Source organism: Pezoporus flaviventris, unplaced genomic scaffold (assembly GCF_033815535.1).
Source record: "Pezoporus flaviventris isolate CSIRO_AGI_PZ_B2104156 unplaced genomic scaffold, CSIRO_AGI_Pfla_v1 ptg000070l, whole genome shotgun sequence".
NCBI lineage: Eukaryota > Metazoa > Chordata > Aves > Psittaciformes > Psittacidae > Pezoporus > Pezoporus flaviventris.
Genome location: NW_026892618.1, coordinates 2,841,118 through 2,866,106, shown reverse-complemented (window position 1 = coordinate 2,866,106; position 24,989 = coordinate 2,841,118). Strand labels below are relative to the sequence as shown.

Here is a 24,989-nt window from a genome sequence, read left to right as displayed (position 1 = left end):
GAACACAGGAATTACTTTTCATATCAAATGTTTTAGGAGCTGCGTTTAATTTTTCAGGAACTCCAAGTAAACATGTTGGGACTTAATTAATATATCTCGTCATATTTAAAAGGATGCAATCACCATTACACCCTTTCAGTTAAATGATAAGAAGGTTGTGGTTCAATCTCTAATTTTTACAGTCGCATTTTCCAGTAGTAAAACCATAGATCTCTTAAAGCTCTGAGTCAGAACAGGGACTTGACTTAATTAAACAGCAGAAATATAACATGAAGAAAACTAAATTAAGTGTTTAGAACCTTTCTGGTATTCTCTGTGCGGCTGAGGACAGGAGTAAACCTGCGAAGAGCTACCCTTCATGGGGTCTGTGGTAGAGAGAGATTTAGCAGGCAGTTTTGCAAGACTTGTGAGATTTTTGTTTGTGCTGTAGTGATCTGTGCAGTCATTCATGTTTCATCTTCAGTGCCATCTTCCAAGTTATTATTTGGAAGTAATCACTGTATTACAATAAGAATCACTGTATTACAATAAAAAGAAAGTATTTGCTTTTAAAAACCTTATTTCAGATCCTTCTTTTCATAGTTTATCTGTAACTGTTTTTTAATTTTCGACTGCTTAATTTCAGCTCAAACCAGTGTAACACATATTCTTCATTCTTTCTAGAATTCCTTACAGATCCACACCAGTATTTTACAGATTTCAATCCCTTCTTTTTCATCAACATCCAAGAGCTCAGAAACTGTTGCCGAGAAACTGAAAACACAGCCTAAGCCAGATCCTGCAAGTGAAATGAGGTATTGTTGTTTCCATGTATTTTTCAATTGTAAATCCAATATTCTGGGGCATTTATTGAGAGTAAAATTCTGTCAGTTATTATGCTGACAAGTCATTAAGTCAGTTAAGCAAGGCTAGCATTTACTGGACTAGCTATAGCTAACTAAGCTTATGTTTGTGAAATGCTTTGATTAAATCTTTTTCAGTAAACAAGTATTAGTTTGATTGCTGTTGCTTGTAGCAGCACTCCGACTCTATACCACCTGCTTTGCAAGAAGTGAACAGAAGGAGAGAAAAACTGATCTCGTATAACGAAGGACACAGAATCATTATTTTTATCTAGGTTTACATCGTCTAGGTCTGGCTGAGATAGTGTTGGCTGTGCTAGCCACAGGTTCATTCCTGATGATTTGCATCAGGCATTTTCTGTAGTTGCTGAAGATTGATGTAAGGCACTGCCAAAACTGCAACAAAAGGACTGTCCATCTCTAACCTTGAGCTGTTACTGGAGCCCCAGGGGGAAACCCAAGCGGCACTTCAAAAGACCAGAGAAAGAGATATTTTTTGCTGCTGTCCTTTGGCATGATGAAATGCAGAGATACCTCTTCACTCACTCATGAGAGCCCTGCTTGAGGTTTTGAAAGCCAGATGAAATGTGTAGCTGGAGAGTGTAAGGGAGCCCAGGGTGGGGGTGCAAGGCTGCACCTGATCTGTGGCACCTTCAGGCCCCCCTGCTTGAACCCTGTGGCTGCCTCCGGGGTGAGAAGGGGCCTTCAGCTTCCTCCAGTGTTTCTAAGCCTGCACCCTCCTCACCCAGGTAAGGAAACCTGGTCCCTGCAGATGTGGGCTGGCACTGCAAGGAGTACCAAAAAGTGCATTGGACTCACAGCTAGACAAAGGCTGTGCTAGGGTTTTTAATTCTGGGTCCAAATCCTGGCTTTATCTAATTGAGTATCAAATACTAAGAATCTGAAGCCAAGGAAATCTATTTGGCGTAAAACCATCATCAATCTCGTTGTAAAAAATAAGTGCAAGCACAAGTTGATGTGTGATTTTTCCATCTCCAGTCAGGGAAAGCCTCCTAGCTGCCTCATGCAGCTCTAGCCATCACCAACAGGGATTTCATCTGTGTCCCATCTTGGGAAAAAACAAACAAAGCACTAATCAGCAGCAAAATTCCCCACACTGGGGTGACTGAGAGGGAGGCAGGGACCTCCACTACTTGGTGCTGCTGCAGACGCTGCACAGGCTGTAACCTCAGTATTTATTTAAGCTAAATAGTGCAGTATTGTCATCAATTTACAATGCAAGTTGTCTTTTCTGGGACTCTTGAGCTCACCTTTGTCCTTTATCTTGGGTGACATGATTTAGTGCAAGGTGTCCCTGCCCATGGCAGCGGGGGTCGAACTAGATGATCTTAAGGTCCTTTCCAATCCAAACCATTCTATGATTCTATGATCTTTTACAAGACTTGCCACCGTAGAGGAGAAGATTTGCAGTGTGTTAGTACCATAACAGCTGAAGTGAAAACAGGATTAAAGCAGGCTGGGATGATAGGTTTTCTGTATCAGCAAGGTATTTGGATGGGATCCCCAAATGTCTTGCTTTTTTAATACCTTTTTTTGTTTGCAGTGAAGGAAGATCACTAGGCTCTTCCCCAGAAACTCAGCTGTGTGATAGTCCAGTGTAAGTATCATAATCAGAAATGTTTAGGGAACATATTTAGATGTGATTGTCAACTTGAACCCCCCTATCCCCACCCATTTTACATACACATGTAAGCTGGCGAATGAAGTTGCTAAGCCACTGGCCATCATATTTGAGAAATCATGGCAGTCAGGGGAAGTTCCTGACGACTGGAAAAAGGGAAATATAACCCCCATTTTCAAGAAGGGGAAAATGGATGACCCGGGGAATTACAGACCAGTCAGTCTCACCTCTGTGCCTGGCAAAATCTTGGAGCACATTCTCCTGGAAGGCATGCTAAGGCACATGAAAATCAACAAGGTGCTTGGTGACAGGCAGCATGGCTTCACTAAGGGGAAATCCTGCCTGACCAATTTGGTGGCCTTCTATGATGGGGCTACAGAACTGATGGACAGGGATAGAGCAGTTGATGTCATCTACCAGGACTTGTGTAAAACGTTCGACACTGTCCCACACGACATCCTTGTCTCTAAATTGAAGAGACATCAATTTGATAGGTGGACCACTGGGTGGATAAAGAACTGGCTGGATGGCCTCACACAAAGAGTTGTGGTCAATGGCTCAATGTCCAGCTGGAGACCAGTAACGAGTGGCGTCCCTCAGGGATCGGTGTTGGGACCAGTCTTGTTCAACATCTTTGTCGCTGACATGGACAGTGGGATTGAGTGTGCCCTCAGCAAGTTTGCTGATTGTGATGTGGAGGTTCTTACAGTATCTCATCATATTGCATGGGCTCTGATTAGTGCATTGATTGCCTTAATTCAATTTTGGTTTTAGTATATCTCATCATGTATTATAATGCTTTCTTTAAAGCTGATTCCTGAAAGTGTGTTTATGTTTGCAAATTCAATTCCAGTAACTTGGTTTTTGTGTTGTTTCAGAACTTCTTCGCTGCAGAAGTCCAGCAGTCTGAGCAGTTTGAGAAAAGAGATATCTGAAGCGGTTGGTTGGTCTCTTACTTCCTCCCATCCCTGCAGAAATAGGAGTGATGTCTCTTGTGACAGTGACCCTGTGGACACTCTGTTGCCACCTTCTGAGAAATTCTGAGTCAGAGTAGGACTCCTCATGTCACTTGTTAGCAATGGTCTCATACATGTGACATTATCCAGATTTTATTAAAGGAGAAAATCTGTTCGTGAAAACACAGGAGCTTTTTTGATTTTTACTTGAGACATTTACTGAAGACTCTCTTGTTGTGTTTTTCCTCAGATAATGAGGTTGGGTTTTTTTAGTTGATAGGTTTTTCTGATTTCATACAAGAGGAAAGTAAGTCCCACTACCACTTCCTACCTCTGTTTAAAGCAAACGGTTTTGGAAGGCTGTGGAAATTAATGCATGTACAGTCTGGGATGATTACATTTTAAATGATCAGGAACAAAAAAATACTGAGCCTTTGTATGTCTGGTGATAGCTTCAGTTTAGGTCTCTTGAAGAGATCAAAATCAGCTAACCTCTAACAATGTTACTAAATCAGGGCAATTCCTGTGCTCTTTTTTGACAGCCTGAATTTTTTTAAAGCTCCCGAGTTCCCTGATACCCAAACTGCTGAGCTGTGCCTTACAGCTCAGGAGGGATGTTGACAGGACTGAAAATGTAACCAGAACTTGCTGATGACAGCTGGAGTTCATGGGTTAGGGTTTTTTTGTTCATTTGGACAGCCAAGGAGTGGAGGCTGTAGATGTTTTATCTGCTTGGCTTCTGCCCTGTCTGATTCCAGCTATTTCCACTAGTGCCTTAACAGACTGCATGTTGCTAATTAAGTACAGAGCTAATCCTTTACAAAGTAAAGCAAGGCAACCATATTTTCATGTCAGCTCACTGACCTCAAAGAAAGCAAGAATTAATCTGTGTGAAATACAGCTCTGAAGAGGTTTATTTTGGGAGAGGAAAAATAGGCAAGGAAGGGTATTACAGTCAGAATTTAACTCAGGGTAACGAATGCTGGTTATAAACCATGACTTTTTAAATGTTTTTATTAATCTTTTCCAAACAGGACAGAGACTCTGCACAGAATCCAACAGAGGTAATGTGTGTGCGTGTATATGGAGAAGCACGCAGTGAGCAAGTGTTGAAAAGCTCAGTTTGTGAAATTGTGGCATGCAGTTCCAGAGGGGGAATAGCAGACCTGCAGACAAGATAGCGAGGAGTATATGATGGTTGTCACCATCCCTTCAGTGTCAGGCATATAGTGTCTCACACATTCTTGTCTTCTCACACATGGATTATCTTTCAGTCTGGTTGAGCATAAGGTTGCCATCTAAGCTAATGTTTCCCCCACATATTCTACCACTAGATAACTAGCAAAGTTAACTATTAAGTATTTTACTGAGCCTGTAATTACCTTTGATTAGTGTCTCTTTAAAAAACTTTGGCTTTACAGATTGTTTTCTGTGACTAGCAACTGTGGTCTGAAAAAGGCTGTCATTGCAGAACGGTTACCCTGGAGTTACCACATGACCATAGTTTGCATGCAACAATTATTACCTATAAAAAGATCCAAGCAAAAATGACATACCTCTTGTAGGGTCAATACTGTATCGATTCAGCAAGAGCCAAAGGGTAATATTTGGATTGTGAATGGGTTTGCTCCCTCCTTCTTTTAAAGAGACAGTTGAAGTGTGTCTGATGTCAAGTCCTGGTATTTATACTGCCTGCTTGGACATAGTCAATCAATCCCTTAATTCTGATATTGCAGAGCAGTGATAGACAGAAAGAGTTGTCTGGCACTTGGCAGAGAACCAATATACTGTGGGTATCTCCTCTCTTTCTTTTGTTTCCCACTGCTCCTACATCTAGCAGTGAGGGAGACAGAAAGCCTAGAAAGCTGAAAAAGTTCAAAGCCTTCCAGGACAGTATTTTTGCCTTGTCCATACTTGTAAGCCAGCCTTGCAGAAATTGAGAAACATCTTTAAAAAGGCATGTTACTCTTAGAAAGTAGTGATAGTAATCTTGGCTCCTGAACATATTGAAATGAAGATCTTGTTTATGTTTTCCTTTATGGCTTTTACATTCTGTTTTCTTGTAATAAGAAATGAGAGGGACTCTTCAGAATATCTGTAGGCAGTCATTTTGCAGTCTTTCTCAAAAGACCTTTAGCAATTTCTGATACTGAATCTTTTATCCCTAACTTGAGCAGGTTAAACCTCCTGTGGAAGGTAATAATTTTGCAACCCTCCCTCCAAAGTCTCCTTCTCATGGTGGCACAGGCGACGAGGATAGTTTTGGTACCCGTAAAGCCAGATCTTCGTTTGGACGAGGCTTTTTCAAGATAAAAAATAACAAGAGGACTGCAAGTGCCCCCAATCTGGGTAGGTATCATGCACCTGCATGCAAATTCTGTGTATTTTGAACAATCTTAATAAGTTCTGTAACTGTAAGAAGCCTTAGTCTCACTGTGACTTGGTGGCACTTTTCTCAGTAGAAGGTTTGGAAAATATCAAACAGCAACAAAAAAAAACCCTCACTGATGTAATGAAGTATTTGATCTGTTTCAGCCTTGCTGTTGTATCTCTCCTGGGACCTTGTAGTGGATTGATGCTGTTTTGAAATGCTAGCTGTCTGGCAGTAGTTCACACATGGGATTTGTGGTCTTTTTTTTCTCCTGGCTAAATCCTCAGTTTATCTTTCAGTAGATTTTCAGATGTACAGAAATGAGGCAGCAGCCTCAGTTTTCCTCTTTATGTGTATTTAAGCAGCCTTGCAAAAGCGATGGTGACAACAGGAAGAGGATTGACAAGTTATTCAAGCTCACCTGGAATGGAGGGGAGGTTGTTTTGTTGTTGTCATTTGATGATATTTACACTTAACAAAGAAATAAACAAAATGTTCTGCTTAATGCTGGAGTCATTGTTGCCACCAGATGAAAAGCTACATGCATTCACTGCACTGCTATAGTAGTCTTCCGCTGTTCCAGTATCAAGTGAGTCGGTGCATCAGATCTATTGCCATTCATGTAAAGTTTTCGGCTTTATCTTGCATGAGATATAGGAATTTATCGCTATCTTTCAGAAACCCAAAGGGGTATACCTTCTGCTTTGTTGAGCAGAAAAGTGTCTTGTTCTTACCTACTCAAAGAAAATTTTAGACTTTTTTTGGAAAGAAATAACATCCCTACACGTTTATTATATGTTACCCGTATTTGCCTGTGACATAGCACTGAAACTTGCTAGCTTACTTGGAATGCATGTACAGTCTATTCTGAGGGTTAGGCTCTTAGCTTTGGTTTATTTCATGTGTGCATTTGTGTAATTGTGTGTTTCATCCTGAAATTGTCTAACAAAGTGGAGTACTTGTGACTGTTCATAAAGGACTGGGAGATGGACCATCTAGATCAGGGTCCTGTAAATCTGAGTAAGTTATGTATATTATCCACATTTCAGTGCTTTTGAAATCTGTAAAGCTGGTGTCCAGATACTTGGCCATGTCATGAGAGCCCGTGTGAGTCACATGCCCCATGTGTCATGGAGCAAGTGACCTCCCTGCACCAAAGTGACTGCGGTGCTCTTACCCTCTCCACGGTAGAGCTCCACTGCATTTCTTTTTTTAAAAAGGGGATTAACAGTGAAATGGTAATCCTAATCTCTGTGTGAATTCAGCGTTGCGTGTGGCGCATGTGTCTCATGTACTCCCCTCCTTTTGTCTTGTATTTTGCTGATGTACGTTTTGAACTGTGTTTTACCTTGTCCCTCTGCGTGTTCTCTCCCGTTGTGCTGCGTGTGGTTATGTGCGTTGTTTGGATATCTGAAGATCGCAGTCGAAGTGCAAGTGCACCTACTTTAGGTATAGTAGTCCTGCATGTCTACCTGTACCGGCGCTGTGTTGTGACTGCTGCTAACAGCTGGTTATGGCCACACACTTTTCAAACAAGAACTAGACACCAGAGCTCTGCATTGAAATTTTTGTCCATCACTAAAAGGAGTTTTCATGTAACATCTGCCCTCTGCTAAAAGTCAGCTGTGCCATTTCGCAGTAACTGCTACTAATGAGAGATTGCGGGTTAATTTGCAGAGACCTTTGCTGTAACTTTGAGCACAAAGTTACCCACAGACAAAGTAGTAGGTGAGAATCTGTGATGTTTAAGTACCAGAGGCACCTTTGTGCTTTCATCTGTCCTGGAGAGAGCTTAAAGGGTTGCGAAGCAGGGAATGAGGTATATTTCCCAGGTGTTCACTGTGGGGAGTGCTGGGGAGTAGGATACGTAATTCTTCTTCTAAGATGCAGTTATTTATTATATAATAAACAAATGAGAAATAATTAGGGCAAATTGGATTGAGCCATTCACATAGGAAAAACCAGTCTAGTGATGTGAGTGTTCCCTGGGTGGTTGTGGCAAAGGCAGGTAAGACTTGCAGGGTCCCACCTTAGCAAGCAGAGTTGTCATACAGCCACACAGTGTGCCCCTTGCTGATGAAGAGACCATCAGCCTTCTTGGTTTCCCATGTGGCCCATTAAATGTCGAGTGTTCTGTGGGGTTGTGTCAGTGTGTGGAAGGGAGTCAGGTACAAGGAGCAAATATTGCAATACCCGCAAATCTCTGCTACTAATGCACCCAACCTTGTCCTAGTATTCTCTGTCTAGAAAGCTGTTCAGTTGTACTTTTTCTAAGCTAGCACTTTTTCTTCTACAAGTAAAGCAAAAATCACACATGCAGAAGCCTGGTTTGGCATTAGTGCTGTCCCTCACTGGCAGGTGTTCAACAGTGATCAGACCAGAGTGCCCATAAATAATCTTCTGTGCAACCTTGTTGCCTCACTTCAAGGTTTAACATCTAAAGCATTAGTGGAAAATGGGACATGTTCAAATGTATTCGGACTGAATCATCTAAACTTTGCCCAGCTGGCAAAGCCTGCAGTTTCTTGCCATTTGTGGCACGTTGCAGCCACCTCAGTGTTAATTCTGTGGCTTGAGACTACGTGTCCCAGCAATATATGCTCTGCCTTGATTCACATAACTTGTTTAGTTTCCTCCTGGAAGCCTAAGAGTCCATTTCAAAACCAAATACTGGTCATCTAACTAAACAGCTGTGTTAAAACATGGTAAAAACGGTTACAGGTCTGACTGTCAGCCTGCTGCAGGCTGCCTTGCCATAGCTGCTTCATCTGAACAGGCTCATGCTGTCACTGCTTCCCAGCAAATAAATGGCATAAACTCCACATGGTAGTTTAATTCAGCTATCTGGCAGTTGCTGGCACATCTCTGCTTATGTAGCCTAGTAGATACTGCAGTTATTTTAAATGATCTTAAAATAATTTTCTTCTTTGTAAGTTTGGCTTTTGTGACATCTTCCCTTTTGGGGACAGGAGCCCTCAAGTTTGTTGTCATAGAAAACAACAGCTACACATCAAAGAGCTAATGTTTTTAGAGTGGGTGGTAATGTGTAGGGTCTCTAATCAGAGAGGCTTTGTGCATCACTCAAGATCAAGTTCAAAAAGAGCCTAAATTCTATGGTGTTTCTCTGCAGAGGAACAAAATGTTCCACAGTTTGCAGAAATGAGAGGAAAAGGGCCCTCCTGCTCCTGGGACAGGAGTTGTTTGTTGCTGGAATTTCCTTGATGGGGAACTTATGGAATACTGCAGGTTATTAGGAAAGATGCCTGCAGGGAAATTATTTATTTTTCTGTGCTTTGGGGACTCCTGGTTTGGTTCCCTGCCATGGCACTGAATTATTTCTGGAGATCCATGTGCTTTGGCTCTGTCTGTGAAAGGACTGTAGGAGCACTCCCCGAGAAGAGTAAACTCCAGACTTAATTCACTGATTGATTCACAAGGTGTTTTTTTACCATCTTGGATGCAAGGCACTTAACTAGTGCAGAGCCTTGCCTTGGAGTGTTCCCAAGTCAGGCCTTTGAAGGAGGAACACATGTTGATTCTCCTGGATTTTCCCATCCCTCTCTGGCCTAGATCCTTAACGTGGTGGCTCTCAATAAGTTTAGCAAGAGCTGTTCCTGAGTTCAGGAGTGTGTCTGTCCAGTGCTTCTTGAGTGGGTCTTCATGGGGCTATTGTTTTCTGACAGCTGAAACGGAGAAGGGATCTGCAGATAACTTGGATCTGGCTGGCTTGCCTCCTTGCGCAAAAGAAGCAGATAGTCTACAGATGACACCATCTTCTCCGGATTCCAGGAAAAAGGCCAGGGGAATCAAGAGGTTATTTGGGAAGTAAGTAAAAGATGAGAAATTACTATTCTCCAGAGACAGGGTTTGCACAGGGGTTTGCTGGGAACACATCTTCCCTTTTTCCCCTCTCCAGTGCATGGCTCCATAGTTTACTGTCTCCAGTGCAGGAGCCAGTATGGCATTTGACAGCAGGTAGAAGAAGAGCTACAAACCCCGAGTAGGAGATCTTCACTACGTTGGTTGCAGTAGTAGCAGCATGCCTTTTCCTTAGCCAAATGTGAATATGCTTTCTTCCATTTAAACTAGACTCAAAAGAAGCCAGTCTACCACCTTCAACCCAGATGACATGTCCGAGACGGAGTTCAAAAGAGGAGGGACAAGAGCAACTGCAGGGCCACGACTGGGCTGGTCTCGAGACCTGGGGCAGTCTCACAAGTAAGACAAGTGGTGCAAAGCATGCTGGTGCTTGCCTTCCCAGCAGCTCTGATTGAGCATGGGACCTAAAGGAGAAGCGCAGTGATGAAATGAAATGAAATGTTTCCTCTCATGACAGACAGAAACAGGCAGATCTAGGCTGTGTCCTCCTTTCAGAGATGATCTTTGTAGGCTTGAGGTTGTTTGCTGGGTGGTGGGGTCCTGCTGCAGAGTGGAGCCTTCCTTGCTCATGGCTTCAGAGTAGTACAGTTATGAGGCCATCTGAAGCAGGGCATGAGCCCTCACATGGCAATGACAGATATTCCTCTGGTATGTTTTCTGGTGCATTTTGGGGGGGTTAAAGGCTAATGTGGAAAATCATGATCTCAATTCAGGGTTTTAGTTGCACAAGGCAGCAAAGGGGTTGTTTACAGTAGTATATATAGACTGTGCTTATTGTGGTAGTGGCAGGCGATCAGCAATAATCAGCACTTCATGGCGCTAACAGTTCAGAATCATAGAATAGAACAGTAGAATGGTTTGGGTTGGAAGGGACCTTAAAAGATCACCTAGTTCCAGCTGCCTGCCACAGACAAGGACACCTTCCACTAGACCAGGTTGCTCAAAGCCCCATCCAAGCTGTCCTTGAATAGAGACACCCTCTTCTTTGTGAGACTCACAAAGAAGCTGACCACAATGCATGTTCTTCCCCAGAGATTGTCCCAGTTCCCACAAAATACTAATATATTAGGCTTAGGTTTGGGGTTTATCATTATGTATGAGAATAGGAGATTTGAGGCATGGGATTAATCAGTCTTTTTTTTGGTAAAATCTTCTGTAGTGAGCTGGACATGCCATTCGCAAAGTGGACAAAGGAGCAGGTTTGCAACTGGCTCCAGGACCAAGGGCTAGGCTCTTACATAAGTAATGGCAGACACTGGATACTGTCTGGGCAGACACTTCTGCAAGCTTCTCAGCAGGATCTGGAAAAGGTGAGACATGTTGGAATCACAAAACCATTGCTATTTCTGTGCATGTAAATCATGTCTGTAAGGTGCGCCCAGGAAAAATAAAAATAAAACAAGATGAGGTTTTAAAATATTGTCATCTGCAGTGATGCCAGATATGTCTCTTTTTAGTTGAATTGCAATTCTCTGTAATTAAACTAATAATTAAATGTGATTTAACTTCATTAAGCATGGACATACCAGTTGGCTATGCCACCTTCTAAAAATATGCACATGAGAGTGCTTCATTATCATATGGGTTTGTAGCCTTGATTCATTAGCAGTCATGTGTGGTGCAGTTATTTTATGCCTGTGTGAGAAGGGTGTAAAAAGCTGCTGGTTTGGTCTGATTGTATTTTCTGCCCATTTTGCACAGAGGAATAAGGATTTGTTACACACAAGGCAGTCAGTCTCTTTGTCTTAAATCATTGCAAAGTTGTCTTTTTTCTGAAATTAGAAACAGGAGAAAAAATTGATGCAGTTTATACTTTGAATTCACAGTACTCACTAACATGTGAATTTTCAGCTTTTAAAAAGGTCACTCACCAAATAGCCGGTTTTCTCAGTCAGGCAGTGGGATAATTCAGAGTTGTAGTTACAACACAGCTGGAGTAAGAAAAGTGTGATATGCACATAGTGACATGTAATGGTGTTATCAGAGGTGGCATTGACTAGCAAGCACTGGTGGAAGTGTATATGGGATTGAAGAGGTCCTAGAATGGCTGCACTTGCAACTAAACTATAGAAGGTGTTATGCATTTGGAAGCATTAATTTTAGTGATTTGTGGGGCTTTCATATGCTCTTAACTAAATAAATCTCTTAAGCTTACCTGCCTAAGGGGTGGGGGAAGGAAGTAGTCCCATCAAGCATTTTTCTGAATGCTAATATGGTCTATACTGTGGGATTTTTTTTAACTGGTATGAGAATATTATGGCCAATGTTTTTGTGCAGTTTGGAATCCACCGTATTTTGAAATCAGCCCACCACAGTGAGCGGGCCTTTCGCTAATGCTGAACATGTGCTAAATGATGCTGATACTCAGCAAATAGAAAATACACCTGCCAAGTCACCAGCAAGTGTTGTGTGCAGTGTCTCTGAAACCACTTATGATTAAGCAGAGGGAGAAATAAAATACAGTATTGTCTCTAGATTTGTTGTTTTCCTTCCATTCACAGGAGCTTGGGATAAAGCACCCATTGCATCGGAAGAAGCTTCAGCTTGCTCTGCAGGCACTTGGATCTGAAGAGGAAAACAATCATGGAAAATTGGATTACCACTGGGTTACCAGTAAGATTTTATTACATGCTGAAGCAGCAGCTTAGGGGTTCCTAATCATAGCTAACTTGGGGCCCAAAGGACGAGAACTTGGCTACCACACTAGTGTGTCTGTCTCTGCCTTAGGGTGGCTGGATGACATTGGCCTCCCCCAGTATAAGACCCAGTTTGATGAAGGAAAGGTGGATGGCCGAATGCTCCATTACATGAGTGTGGTAAGTACATTGCTTTTCTTTTTTCTGATATCTTATTCAAGTTCTTAGTTCCACTCTGCTTTTATGCACACGGGTGTACCTCCAGATAGCTCACTAAAGACCAGGTGAGACTAGAGAGACCCTGTTGTCACTGAGCCTATTGTTGCAACTGCAGAGATATTAAATTCACATAACACCCTCCAACCTCTCCGTCCCAACCTTCATGTTCCTCCTGGACTGGACACTGGAACAGGTTGCCCAAGGAAGGTGTAGATGCCCCATCCCTGGCAGTGTTCAAGGCCAAGTTGGGTGGGGCTTTGAGCAACCTGGTCTAGTGGAAGCTCTGGGGGCTGGAGAGCGTTGGAACTAGATGGTCTTTTAAGGTCCCTTCCAACACAAAACCCTTTCTGTGATTCTGTGAATGGTTCATAAATCAGGTCTTCAAATTTTCTGGATGATCGTAGGGAGAATGCTGAGGAAGGTCAGAGCGTCAGAGGCATTGCTACTGCTACAAGGATAAACCAGAATGCCATATTTGTCTGTGTGCTTCACTGCAGTGTTTAAAGGACCCTTTGAAACTGCAGTAGGTGTCCTGTGTTAAGCTAATGCTAATAATCTGTAACCTATGGAAAACAGAAGGCCTGATACTGCTGCTCACCTGCAGGTATTTCCTATATTATTTCCAGCTTTAAAGATACTATCTTACGGTGGAAAAGCAAACATAGTAAGCAAGAGCCCAGACCCACACATAAGAAATGGGGGATCTCGTGCTGAACATTTGCGTGTGACACTGATGTGCTCAGGCAGTGTTAGTAAGTACACAGAAGTGCAGATTCTGTGGTCACAGTTCATGCAGCTGGGCCTTTGCTGTTCAGGTTGTTATTAATTAGTAGCAGCAGGTGGATTTTTTTTCTTCAGTGAGCAAACATTCAGTCTACTTACCTATTCATGTGGGTGCTTAAGTGGAAAAAACCCAAGCCATTTCCTTTGAAGAAGACTCTAGTTTTAAGAGTCAACTTGTTTGAAAACAAGCTACATTTAATAGCTTTTGCATTATGTATTTCAAAAAGCTTAGCACCAGCGGCAGCATCCCACTTTACTGCTGGTCAGGTAAAGCCAACCCAGCAGGTTTCCTTTGTGTAAGGTCTCGGCTAAGACGAGATAAGACCTTTTTTCTTCTCTGGAGACAGAAATGCAAACTAAGCATCGCTAATACTAATTCCTTCTCTATGACAAAGAAGAAATCAGTCGCACTCTTGTTCTTTCGTAAGCCATGCCATGGACAGACTGAAAGTTACCTTTTTATGCAGTATTTGCATATATTTTGTCTAGGCTTTGCAATAGCACTGGGAGAAAGCCTAAGGTTGCTCAATCTCGTTCTCCTCCTGTAAGGCAGCGCTGCTGAGGAACTGCACCCTCTGCCCAGGACTGACGTGTCTCACCTACCTGGCATGGCTATGCTGTTGAGTCCATTTTGGTCAAATGTTAAATCCTCACTGCTTATATAGTGTGGGGTTTGGGGTTTGTACACTAGTATAAAATAGTAGAGCTTGGTCTTGTGTTAGGAGACATTACTACTACTGTATTAACTGAATGAGAATGAATGTGGGTTAAGATGCAGTATAGGCTGTAATGGTAGGGAACTTTTAGTATTCAACAGTCGGTCTTTCTTGTGTTAAAAAAGGAAAGAAAAATAATAGGTTGACAGTGAAGGCATGTAGCATGCATATTCTGACCAAATAGAGTCCAGTATTCATAGCACATAAGTAATACTAAAACATACTAAGCCAGGTTAGCCCTGACACAAGGATGTATAAATGTATCAAGTCAGCCAACTTGTATCCAACTTGTATGGAGAATTGGACTTCTGAGGCACTTCATGTGTGTGCAGTAGTGCCTGTGCAAGGTAGGACCTACCATGACAGTGAGCTGGGGCAAAGGCGACTTAAACTGAGCTTCTCTGCAGCCTGGGTATGGTCACCCTTTCCATCGTTCCATCATTTGTGACAAGCATTTATGAAAGATTTAGCATTTGCAGTTGTGGGAGACCAACCTGGCACACCTTCTTCTTTTTCTCTGTTTACATTCTAACCATACAGAATGCCTCAATTTTCAGGGTAATTTATTGTTTTCAGTTAAACTTTTAGCTGGGTATTTGTGGTATTAATACTTTTGGCAGGATTAAATGCAGATGCCAGGTGAGTCTGATGCCCTGTGTTTGGAAAGCTGTCCTGGTTCTAAATGGATGGCTGAGGGTGTGTCATCTTACCCTCTTCACTCCTTGTTACCCCAGTTTCCCTGCAGAGCTCTATACCCTATTGGGAAGACATCACCCAGGAGCTAGTACAGTGCAACATGGGAAGCTTTTCTTTTGGGACTGATGGTTTGACATTAATCACATGTCTTATATATTAAAATCTTAATCCAGAATATATCAATCAGATGTGTCTTTTTAAGCCAGGGTCTGAAGCACTCTTCTCCAGTTGGGTGCTGTTCCACAAATAAGTGTGTTTATGTTTGATTCTCCTTCCTCTTTGACAGGATGACTTGCTGTCCTTGAAAGTTGTCAGTGTCCTCCACCACCTCAGCATCAAGAGAGCCATTCAGGTTTTGAGAATAAATAACTTTGAGCCCAACTGCCTCCGCAGGAGGCCGTCTGATGAGGTACTGCCATAAGATGAAGCTGTGAAGAGGAATCCTCTAGGTTTTTATCCCCTGGTGTTTCTAGTTATTCCTGCTCTGCTCTCTCCTTCTGTCGCCTCCTTCCTATTTCATTCTATTTCATTTTCGCTTTCCTTTTTCTTATCTTGTTCTTCTGGTCTCATGCTCTGCCACTACTACCTGCAATACCACTTACTTTCCTCCACCTGCCATGGTCCCAGACTCATGTTTCCCTTGCCAAATCTCCCGCTTCTCTTCTTAACCAACAGCTGGCTGTTTTGGCTTAGTCTCAGATGTGTTGTCTGGAAGATAAATCATTGTGAATTCAGTGCACTGTTCCCGTAAGTCTTGTGTAACTCTCTAGAATATTGATGGTTGTGTCAAAATGTTCTGTCTAAAAGGGGAAGTTTGGCCCTCTTACCAAACAGGAGACTACCATCAGTTTGTTTTGGAAGCTGGATAGAGCAATGGATGATGAAGCAACCCGGAAGCTTGGATTTAGATTCATGATGTGTATCTGCAAGAAAAGCACAGCAGCTCATGGAGCTAGCTAAATTTTCAGTTCTATTGGTAGAGATTGTGTGTAGTCCTAGTGCACAACAGGTGATCAAATTATGTGAAGCATAATACAGACCTGTCCGCTGTCCAGACCCATGGCCATATTGGTATTGCTTCAAGACAGCAATCCAGAAAGAGCTGGCTGTTTTTTTCTCAAGTGCAAAGTGGGCTTGAATTCATGAAGGGCAGGAGAGGTTTGTTTCAGTGAAGACTGGGGCTGGGACAGCTGAGATGGGAAGTCTCCTTAACTGCCTGCTTCTCCTGTTCACAGAATAATGTCACACCTTCCGAGGTCACCCAATGGACCAACCATCGCGTGATGGAGTGGTTACGCTCTGTTGATCTGGCAGAGTATGCACCTAACCTGCGGGGGAGCGGTGTGCATGGGGGACTGATGGTAAGGTTTTTTGGCTTGCTTGTTCCATTTTATTAAAAAAACACATGGCTGAGAATTGCAAGAGCAAAGTTCTGGTGTTATCTGTGCTGCACACTCTTTATCTTCTTATCCTGCTTAGTGAGAAGTCACTGTCAAGATGTAGTGCCTTTTTTCTTAACGGACATGACTGTCTTGGGCAGAATTAGCATGGGCAGCAATGGGTTTGATTATGTGTATTCTCCTCACAATTTAATTTGTGTATGGTATTCTCCACCCTCTGTCCTACAGTGCTGTACACTGCTATCTTGCTGTTAAACAGCCACTGTCTTCCTTCTTAGATCTGGTCCTAGACCTGGATATGTTCTCATTTTGTGTGGAAGGCTTGTTACTTCTGTAAAATTTACAATTTCAGTGTCAAACCAGGATTGGTTTTAATTACCATCACAAACTCCAGACAAGACTTACACTTGCAGAAGTTTGCTGTGGTGATTGAAAGGAATATCCCTACTCCAAACATTTTACATGTGTTTATTTTCCATGATTCCTCTAGCTACGTTTTCCCGAATTAAAGAGGACAGCAGGTAAACATTTTGTGGCAGCTTCACACGTTATATGAGCTAAGGGTAGATTTATCTGTTCCTTTCTTCTTACCTGCCAACTTTTTTTCTATTGATAACTCAAGAAGGAAAGCCTGGAGGTAGCGTTTTATCAGTCCTTTAGTTAACTCTCTTTTCTCACTCTTTGTTGTGTCTTTCCTCTAATATACAAACAAAAACCACAAAGCAGTCTTAGGAAGTGACCAAGACAGGCCTGTCTGTTGGTGTACCTGAGACCTCATCACACAGTACTGGCTTCAGTTGGATTCTCTGCGATTTGATTAATAGGTTTTGGAGCCTCGTTTCAATGTAGAAACCATGGCACAGTTGCTGAACATCCCACCAAACAAAACACTGCTGAGACGGCACTTGGCGACTCATTTCAACCTCCTTATTGGTCAGGAAGCCCAGCAGCAGAAACGTGAAGCCATGGAATCCCCAGACTACGTCCTCTTAACAGCCACTGCCAAAGTAAAGGTAAGTCAGTTGTTCTGGGTTGGTGCATGAGCTTCCAGGCAAGAATTTAGATCTCCATCGTGCTGGTTTTATCTGTGTTTGGAGAGCAGTTCAGTAAAATCTGGGAAAAGGGTCTGGATGCTAATGAAAGATGCATGAAAGCAAAACTCAACAGATCTGGGTTTGACACTTGTTTGACATTCATGTTTGACACATGAATGCACCACACCTCAGCCTCTCACATGCACAGACAAGAGGTAGTACTGTTGTAGTTGTCCTTCTGTCTGTGCTGTAAGATGTCTTAGAAGGGAGACTGCCTCTTACTAGTTATATGCTCATGGTTTAATGCAGTGGGATTCTGATCTCATTGAGATCCTTAAATGGTGTTGTCTTAACAATTGTAGAATGAGGGGACAAATCTTGTTCTTTTAGATGCATTTAGCATGAAATACAGCTATTTAGAAGATCTTTATTTATTAGAGTACTGGGGTTTTGACCATTTTTGAAACACCAGTGCAGCAGTAAGAGATCTGTTAATTCTTTGCTGATTGTCAATTTTCTCTTCACTTGTAAGCCAAAGAAGCTTGCCTTCAGCAGTTTTGGAAGCCTGAGGAAGAAGAAGCAAGATGATGTGGAAGAGTATGTATGTCCTATGGAGCTGGGACGGGCATCTGGAAGTGGGTCAAAGAAGGGGTTTAAGCCTGGCCTGGATATCCGAGTATATGATGATGATGATTTGGACAGGCTGGAGCAGGTAAGCCAGTTCTGTCAGTCTGGAGTCCTTGACTGTGCTGTCAGGTTTGGTGGAAAACCTTGCTTTTGCCAGGGAGGCCTTCCTTTTGCTTTGGCCTGTGAAGGTGCTGGCTGCTTGCAGTCACACAGCATTACTAACAAAGTGTCTCTCAGCCCAGGGAGGTTCAAGCTGTGAATGCAGCGACTTTAGGACCTACTCTGGCATAACTCTTCTCTCCTGGTGGTGCACACTCCTCCCTTGCTCTGACCATTATTGCTGTAATCAAGCAGTTACATTATGTGCTGCACTTAATTGCCACTCTGTCATGGCATACAATGAATTTATTATTGATTCAGTATTCACTGTTTTTTTTGTAGATGGAAGATTCAGAGGGAACAGTGAGGCAAATAGGAGTGTTTTCTGAAGGCATCAACAACTTGACAGTAAGGCTTAAAAGTGGGGTCTGTGGAATAAGATCTCTATTTCTCTAAGATGGGTATAAACCCCTTGGCAGTCACTAGTATTAAATAGTGATGCTGTTTAATACAAATACACTAAGTACAACTTCTTTTTGCTGTTAGCGGCTCTGTCAAGCAGCTGAGTTTTGTAGTTTGGGGGCAGTTGCTTTGATCAATCTCAGCACGTGGCAGGCCTTGGTCTTTGGTTAGCCTACTGGTCTCAGAGGGCTAAAATATATACAGTGTAAATTATGGGTATAGTGAAGCCTCATCAAACTCGGGGTTAGTTGAGGTTCTCTGGGTTTTGTACACGGATGGAGGGGAAAAGAAAACTTGGTGCTGTAAGAAGATACTTGCCCATTGTGGCAGGAGGTTCTGCTGGCTGGTGGCCCATGGTTGCCAGCTCTCCTCACAGAATCACCACCCTCTGGCGAGGGCACAGGTCAGTGGTTTGCCCTTGGGTGGTGAGTGGCCAGCTGAGGATCGCAGCACATTTTCTGGGTGGAAGCCCAGCTCCAGCCTGTGCTCCCCGAGCCATTTAGGCCAGCAGGCAGCAGTGAGCTGGCTTTTCAGCAGCATGGGTGATAAATGTCCTCAGCAGAGCAAAGCAGCGGCTGGCAGGGCTGATGGTGGTGTTTGCTGCCAGGCACAGAACTGGACCATCCCAAGTGCCTGATTTCAGTTGTGGGGGCCTGAACCTTGACTTTTCCCTCCTTTCCCTTCTAGCACATGTTGAAGGAAGATGAAATGTTTAAAGACTTTGCAACTCGCTCTCCTAGCACCAGTATAACAGATGAGGACTCCAACGTGTGACAGTAACCACCAGGCACTGGCAAAGGCTCACTCACTTTCGTATGTGCAAGAAACGTCATCATTTACATGACGGGCAGCAGATCATGTACATTACATTGCTCTTGCTTCTGTTTCTTAGAAGTAACACTGGGGGCTGGAGAATTTAGGAAAACAAAAAGGTGCCTACTCTAAAGTTGCCATAAGAAACACCCTGACACTGGTGAATGGTAATTGTTTTTACTATATTTAATGTACAAACTGGTGATTATGTTTCAGAATGTTGCATTTAATTTTATGTGGTATAATAGTGCTCCTTTTGCTTATTCATGGCCTCAGATAATACTTTATATTGTTTCAAATTAACAGTTGTTAGGTAGAAGTATTGTGTCTGTAGATATCATGCACAAGCTTTTTCTACGCTCTCAGCTGAAAACAGATGTTCCTGCTCTTTTTGAAGTTCATTTGTTCAGCACAAATGCAGTTCTGCCCTTCCTACAGTATCCAATGTAGAATTTTAATCATCCATGCCCTGCATAAACCCCCCAGTTGCTCTTGACTATTGCTCTTATTTTTATACAGTTTTATAAAAAAAGAAAAAGGAAAAAAGAAGTATATGAAGTACATATAAAAGCAGAAATTTAGATTTTGTGAGAGAGAGTGATGGAAAGTTTGAGGTGTGGGGGAAGGGAGAGGGTTGTAAAAAAAATTATGCCAGTTTGCATACCAGCTGGTTACTGGAAAAGGCAGGCTGACCTTTGGAACTGTTTTCTCTCATTGCTTTTTACTTAAGTGCACAGTTCAGTGATCTTCCATTTGGGATGATGAAACAATTACAAAGCAGGTTTCTTCTAGCAGTGACTCTGCAGGAGCTGCACATTTTAAAACATCTTCTTTCTTGTTCCCAGCAGCAGTAGTTAGAGCATCCAAACAAGGTGATTAACACTTCTGTGCCATAAAAATTTCCTCTGCGTTGAGAGTACTCCCTGCATATGGAAGAGATATTTCTGTGCTGTGACTAACGTAAAGATGGTGTAGTTGCAAAAAAGTATAAAGTTATATAGAGAAATGTATAGGAAATATATTATTTCAGAATATTAAACCTAAGGTGGGACCTTTTCTCCAAAATTCAGCTATCAAAATCATTTTACCTTCCCAAAGCACAGCTCCTCTGCTTTTGAAGATCATCAGATTTTAATAACTAAGCCAGTGCAAATCTTTTGTCAGACTTTGGGTATTGCAAGGTGTCCTAGCCAAAAGCAAATGGCAGAAATGTAACTCTGTTTATTACAGCGGTCATTCGTACGGTGTTGAACATTGCATGTATTTTATCACAATGGCATGAAGCTTCTTTGCTTTGTAAGGGCAAAAAAAGTACATCTGGAATTGTTCCCTGCGGTGGTGTGTTGCTGTACCAAGCGTTTGTGGCTTGTTTCGTCGCTGTCCTTGCTGGAAGTGAGGCTGTTCCCAACACATTGCTGACATGGTGCAAGGGGTGTCAGATCTGTGCTGACTTTGTGGGTGTCCATGAAACACTATTACCAAAGCTAGGAGAAGAAGAAAGGTTCTTACAGGGTTCAGGGTTCAAGGGCTTCCAGGGAGCTCCCATCATAGATTGGCATAGATTGGAGACACGCTCTAGCATTGTATTATTGTAATTTGATAAGCTGTTGCCAGCCTGGTTCTTTGAAGGATGTGCAGCATAGGCTATTATTTATGTAGCAAGATGAAAAACTTGATGTGGGCCAGTTGTGTTACACATAATATCAAGTGCTGCCATTTTCTCTTTAGTTATTGGAGCCAGGCATAATGTATACGTAAAATAGTTTGTGCTGCTTAACAGTTATCGACAAACAGATCCCAACTGAAGCTTTATTCAGTATTCCTGACGAATTCCTGTCTGTAAATAATTTGCTGACTGTTGATTATTCCTCTGCAGTCTTGGGGGTGTTTGAGCCATTTTATTCAGGCGAAAAGACCCCATTGTGGAACGCCTGCTCTCAGCTTTAGCGTGCAGATGCTTGGGATGGGAATTCAGGGCTCGCTTTCTGTGAATACTCTGTAATATGGTTATTACTCATGTGTAAGTTGAGCTTAAGACCCTGCTCTCCCAAATGCTGCAGCAGCACTGAGAAGACATGGTGCAGGCCTCTGAGCTAAAGTATTCCTCCAGGGTCGATCTCACTAGTGAATATGACTGAACGTTCACAGGAAAAAATAAGGGGACCCATTGACACAATATTATGTGCTGAAATAGGCACAAATAGTCTCTGATTTCTCTTCAATCCAGTGCTAGCCTATCAACAAAGGCAGATGATGGTTTAAGTAAGTCCAGTGTAAGCAGCATTCTGCTCCCAACAACCCCATTCCTGCATTCACCAGTTGGAAGTCAGGTCATCGCTTCAAAGCTGCCTGTCCTCTGAACCTTGGTTATTTTATGGGGCTGGAATATGAAAGCAAGTGATCAAGTCAGGAAGTTTATATGTGCATGTGCACACAATGATACTGTTGGGGTATTTAAATTTGTGTGTGTTTGAAGAGGGCAACATAACTATTGTGTATTGCCACGTAAAATCCAATAAAGTCTGTGGAAAATGCCAAGTGTTTCTGAAAGCTGGTTCCTTTTTAATATAATATCCTTTTTTTTCCCATTTTGTTTCCATAGGAAGCTTATTTTGTTCTATTTAAAAGACACAGGAGAGAAAGAGGGGCAAAATTGCACATTTTTGTGGATTCAGTTTGATTATCGATAGTGCCTGCAGAAGGATTCAGCTAACAGCTAAGAAATCAACTACCCTCAGTCTTTTTACTTATTTCTGGAATCAGATTTGAACCATCTCGGGTTGTTTGCTATGGTGTGATGAGGAAGCGCTTTCTTGTTGCTTGGTGTGTGTACTCCTCAGGGAGTCCTCACAGGGTGCCAAAGGAAAGACCAGCTCTGGCCCTTCTACCTTTATACAGCTACTGTCTCTCTGGTCCCAGGTGTCGTTCCTGTCCCTGTGCCTTCACAGCTCTCATCAGTCATGGGAGCTCCAGCTACTGCATTGTGTTGCTGGGATGAAGGTATGTATGATGATCAAGGTTTTACCCAGCATAGCCCAGATAACAGACCAGAAAATGCAGGATCCCTCTCTTGCGACCTTAATTTCTGTGCTTTTCTTAACCAGCAGATGAACATTTCCTTGGGAACACTGAGGATAAACACTTTGAAACCTAGACTATAATAAACTGTTGTTGTCTGTTTTTTTACAGTAATGAGGAAAAGATAGATGTGTATCCATCAAGAGCCTATGGAAATTAAACCCAGCTTTTTTTCTGTTTGCTTAAATTACATACATGCCTCCAAACCTGAGGACTTATACAGGGCAGCCTGTTCCAGTGCTCTGCCACCCTCAGCATAAAGTTCTTCCTCATGCTGAGGTGAAACCTCTCGTGTTTCAGTTTATGGCCATTGCTCCGTGTGCACTGCCAGGGTACAACTATAGCAGCAGTTAATACTGGGATTCAGGCAACAGCCCATCAGAAAAGACCACTGTGTCATTTCAAGCACCCTGTGGAAGTCCTCAGGTTTGGATGCATGCATTTCTTGGGGTGATTAAAAGAAAAAGGTTGTTTCATGTCCAGGAAACACCCTGTGCCCATGAAAATGACTTCACTGTAATAGTCCTAGAAAGAGATCAAAGGCGTAAGATCAGTCTGGAATGAGATAGCATCAGCTAAAGGAATGGTGCCAGAATTAACAACAAGGAAACAAGCAAAGATGAATTCAGTAGGTGTGAAAGCCACTGGGCCTGTCAGGCTGGTTGCTGTTCAGTCAGCTGCAGAGACACACATAGGAGGAAGCCTGCCTGCCCTACAGAACAGCAGCGGGTTCACAGGGGCTCAGCTCTGCCACTGCCATGACCTTCAGCAGGAGGGTGGCAGGTTAACCATGTGCATGCTCAATAGGTCTGGCTGAACCCAGTGCCTACATAGCCTTTGATGGAATAAGAAGGGACTTCCCTGAGGTGGTCTGCCTATGGAAGTGACCTCCTGCATGGAAAATGGGCCAGAAGGTCTCACACAAGGACAGCCAGCAGAACAAGGCTGAAACTCATCATCTGTGAAGTCTTCAGCCGAGGTGTGGTCCATGTATCCCAAAGGCTGAAGAGCTACTTTGGATCCCCAGAGCAAATTCCAGCCAGCCACAAACACGCTGAGTGAGATTTTTGGTTAACTTCATCAGCTTCTGGCTGAAAAATGGGGTGGAGGAACGCATCACGACTAGCACAATGACCAAGCAGCAGTCTTCCCTGTTTGGGGTGGACTGGATCTGGACCCTGTCTGGAGCTGACAAGCAAATCAAACTTCAACTGGCCATGCAGGCTTTACAGCTGGCTGAGCTTTCCCATAGCTGAGGTGGTGGAGGATTGCTGCTGGGAAGCTGCACTGGCAGATGAGCACTTCCAGAACAGGAGTAGATTTGAGAAGCTGGTGGAGTTCTGCCGCCTGGTGGGACAGGACTGCCTGGGCTTGTTCATCGTATTTGGTGTGCCAGGGAAGCCCAAGGACATCCTAGGAGTCATGCTAGACAGCATTGCCAAGGAGGAGTAAAACTACCGCCTGTCGGGCAGGGATGAGCTATGGCAATTTGGCACCAGTGCTGACGGCTTCCTGCCCACAAAGGGCATGTTGGAAAACTGCCTTGGCACGAAAACTGGACTGAAGGAGGTGGGCAGCATTGTACATAAGCTTCCTGTAAACCACTGGGTACAGCAGTGGCACTCTGCACCCTGGCACCCTGGCTGCGTGGGGCTCAGCGCTGCCTCCAGCTTTTCTTCTCACACAACATTCCCTCCACCCCCTGAATTCCCACCTTCCCCTCCAACCATCACATTCCTTTGGCTCCTGCAGGAGCCAAGCTGAGTCAGTCTCTCCAGGTTTGAAACAACAGGACTCACCTGCCAGAAAAATGTGTTTATAGAAGGCAAGTCATTTTTACAGAACATTTTGTTCACCAGACATTAAGTGTTGGCTGGAGCCGGTGAAGGCTTTATCACCCTAAGCCTTTGGGCAGTCATGGTAGAGCTGACTCACAGCCTTTGGTGCCTCTGTGGCAAGTGTTTTTCTGTAACAGGAGGTTGAGTCTGTAATAAGATGGAATGGTCAAGATTTGCACCTAGCTTGAAGGACAATATCAGAGCTCAGAAGTGCTGGTTTGGAGGCGTGAGCTGGTTCCTAAGAGGTAAAAGCCCTTCCTCTTAGAAATGGCTAGAAATGGGCTGTATGAGAAACCTATTGCCTGTCCCTTAATAGTAGATCAGTGCCAGGCTCTGGAGGGCTTCAGCACTGTGACTGAAAGGCAGGGGCAGGGTCAGTCCCAGCTGCAAGGCCTGTTCCTGCCGAGTGGCTGTGTGAGGGCAAGGAGTGGCTGAAGGCAGTGGCAGGTGCTACAGAAAACTTGGTTAAAAATCAACGAGTGCAGACAAAACCTGGCCCTGGAGATGCGGGTGGGAGTTTTCACTTCTCATGGCAGCAGCGGCAACTCCTCACCACACGTGGTAGAGAGCAGAAGTCTGGAGGAGGCAAAATCAGGTTGCTTTGAATTTGGTTTGAGTAGCTCAGTGGCTGGTTGCGTTTAGCAACTGATTTATTCCATTTCCCTCTGCTTTTAGTGGATAGAGTAAGACTTTGGGATTGCACCATTGTAATTACTTCTTTCAGCCACTGTTAGCCAGGGAAGGAAGACCTGATCAGTTGTCAAATTGGAAAACTCAACTTTGTAGTGGTCTGAATAGTCTGGTCACTGCAAAGCTCCTCTGCCTGTGGTTTTCTTGTAAGTTTAGTCCTTTTATTTAATAGAAAAAAAGTAATTTCAAAAGCTTATTCACATTTTAT

The 24,989-nt window shown here is 43.2% G+C and overlaps 2 protein-coding genes across 21 annotated transcripts in view; both read left to right on the top strand.

Moving 5' to 3' along the window:
• PPFIBP1 (PPFIA binding protein 1) overlaps positions 1–21,713 on the top strand; it is a 112,898-nt gene extending 91,185 nt beyond the window's left edge. For 13 of the 20 annotated variants that reach the window (XM_061472111.1, XM_061472107.1, XM_061472118.1 and 10 more), the window contains 17 exons: positions 664–794; positions 2,407–2,460; positions 3,363–3,423; positions 4,475–4,504; positions 5,618–5,789; positions 7,228–7,260; positions 9,495–9,636; positions 9,901–10,029; positions 10,850–11,000; positions 12,192–12,303; positions 12,418–12,506; positions 15,027–15,149; positions 15,976–16,101; positions 16,965–17,153; positions 17,707–17,886; positions 18,243–18,308; positions 19,050–21,713. In XM_061472111.1, coding sequence (XP_061328095.1) covers positions 664–794; positions 2,407–2,460; positions 3,363–3,423; positions 4,475–4,504; positions 5,618–5,789; positions 7,228–7,260; positions 9,495–9,636; positions 9,901–10,029; positions 10,850–11,000; positions 12,192–12,303; positions 12,418–12,506; positions 15,027–15,149; positions 15,976–16,101; positions 16,965–17,153; positions 17,707–17,886; positions 18,243–18,308; positions 19,050–19,136 — 1,875 coding nt within the window. In that variant the 3' untranslated portion in view covers positions 19,137–21,713. The remainder of the gene's footprint in view (positions 1–663; positions 795–2,406; positions 2,461–3,362; positions 3,424–4,474; positions 4,505–5,617; positions 5,790–7,227; positions 7,261–9,494; positions 9,637–9,900; positions 10,030–10,849; positions 11,001–12,191; positions 12,304–12,417; positions 12,507–15,026; positions 15,150–15,975; positions 16,102–16,964; positions 17,154–17,706; positions 17,887–18,242; positions 18,309–19,049) is intronic. The other 7 variants (XM_061472109.1, XM_061472121.1, XM_061472123.1 and 4 more) reach the window with 2 other exon arrangements.
• A 1,358-nt stretch (positions 21,714–23,071) lies between these two features.
• Positions 23,072–23,930, top strand: REP15 (RAB15 effector protein). The gene is given in 5 exon segments (XM_061472382.1): positions 23,072–23,205; positions 23,207–23,272; positions 23,274–23,315; positions 23,317–23,496; positions 23,498–23,930. Coding segments are annotated over 5 exon segments (546 nt in total). The 5' UTR covers positions 23,072–23,155; the 3' UTR covers positions 23,706–23,930.
• The last annotated feature ends 1,059 nt before the right edge of the window (positions 23,931–24,989 follow it).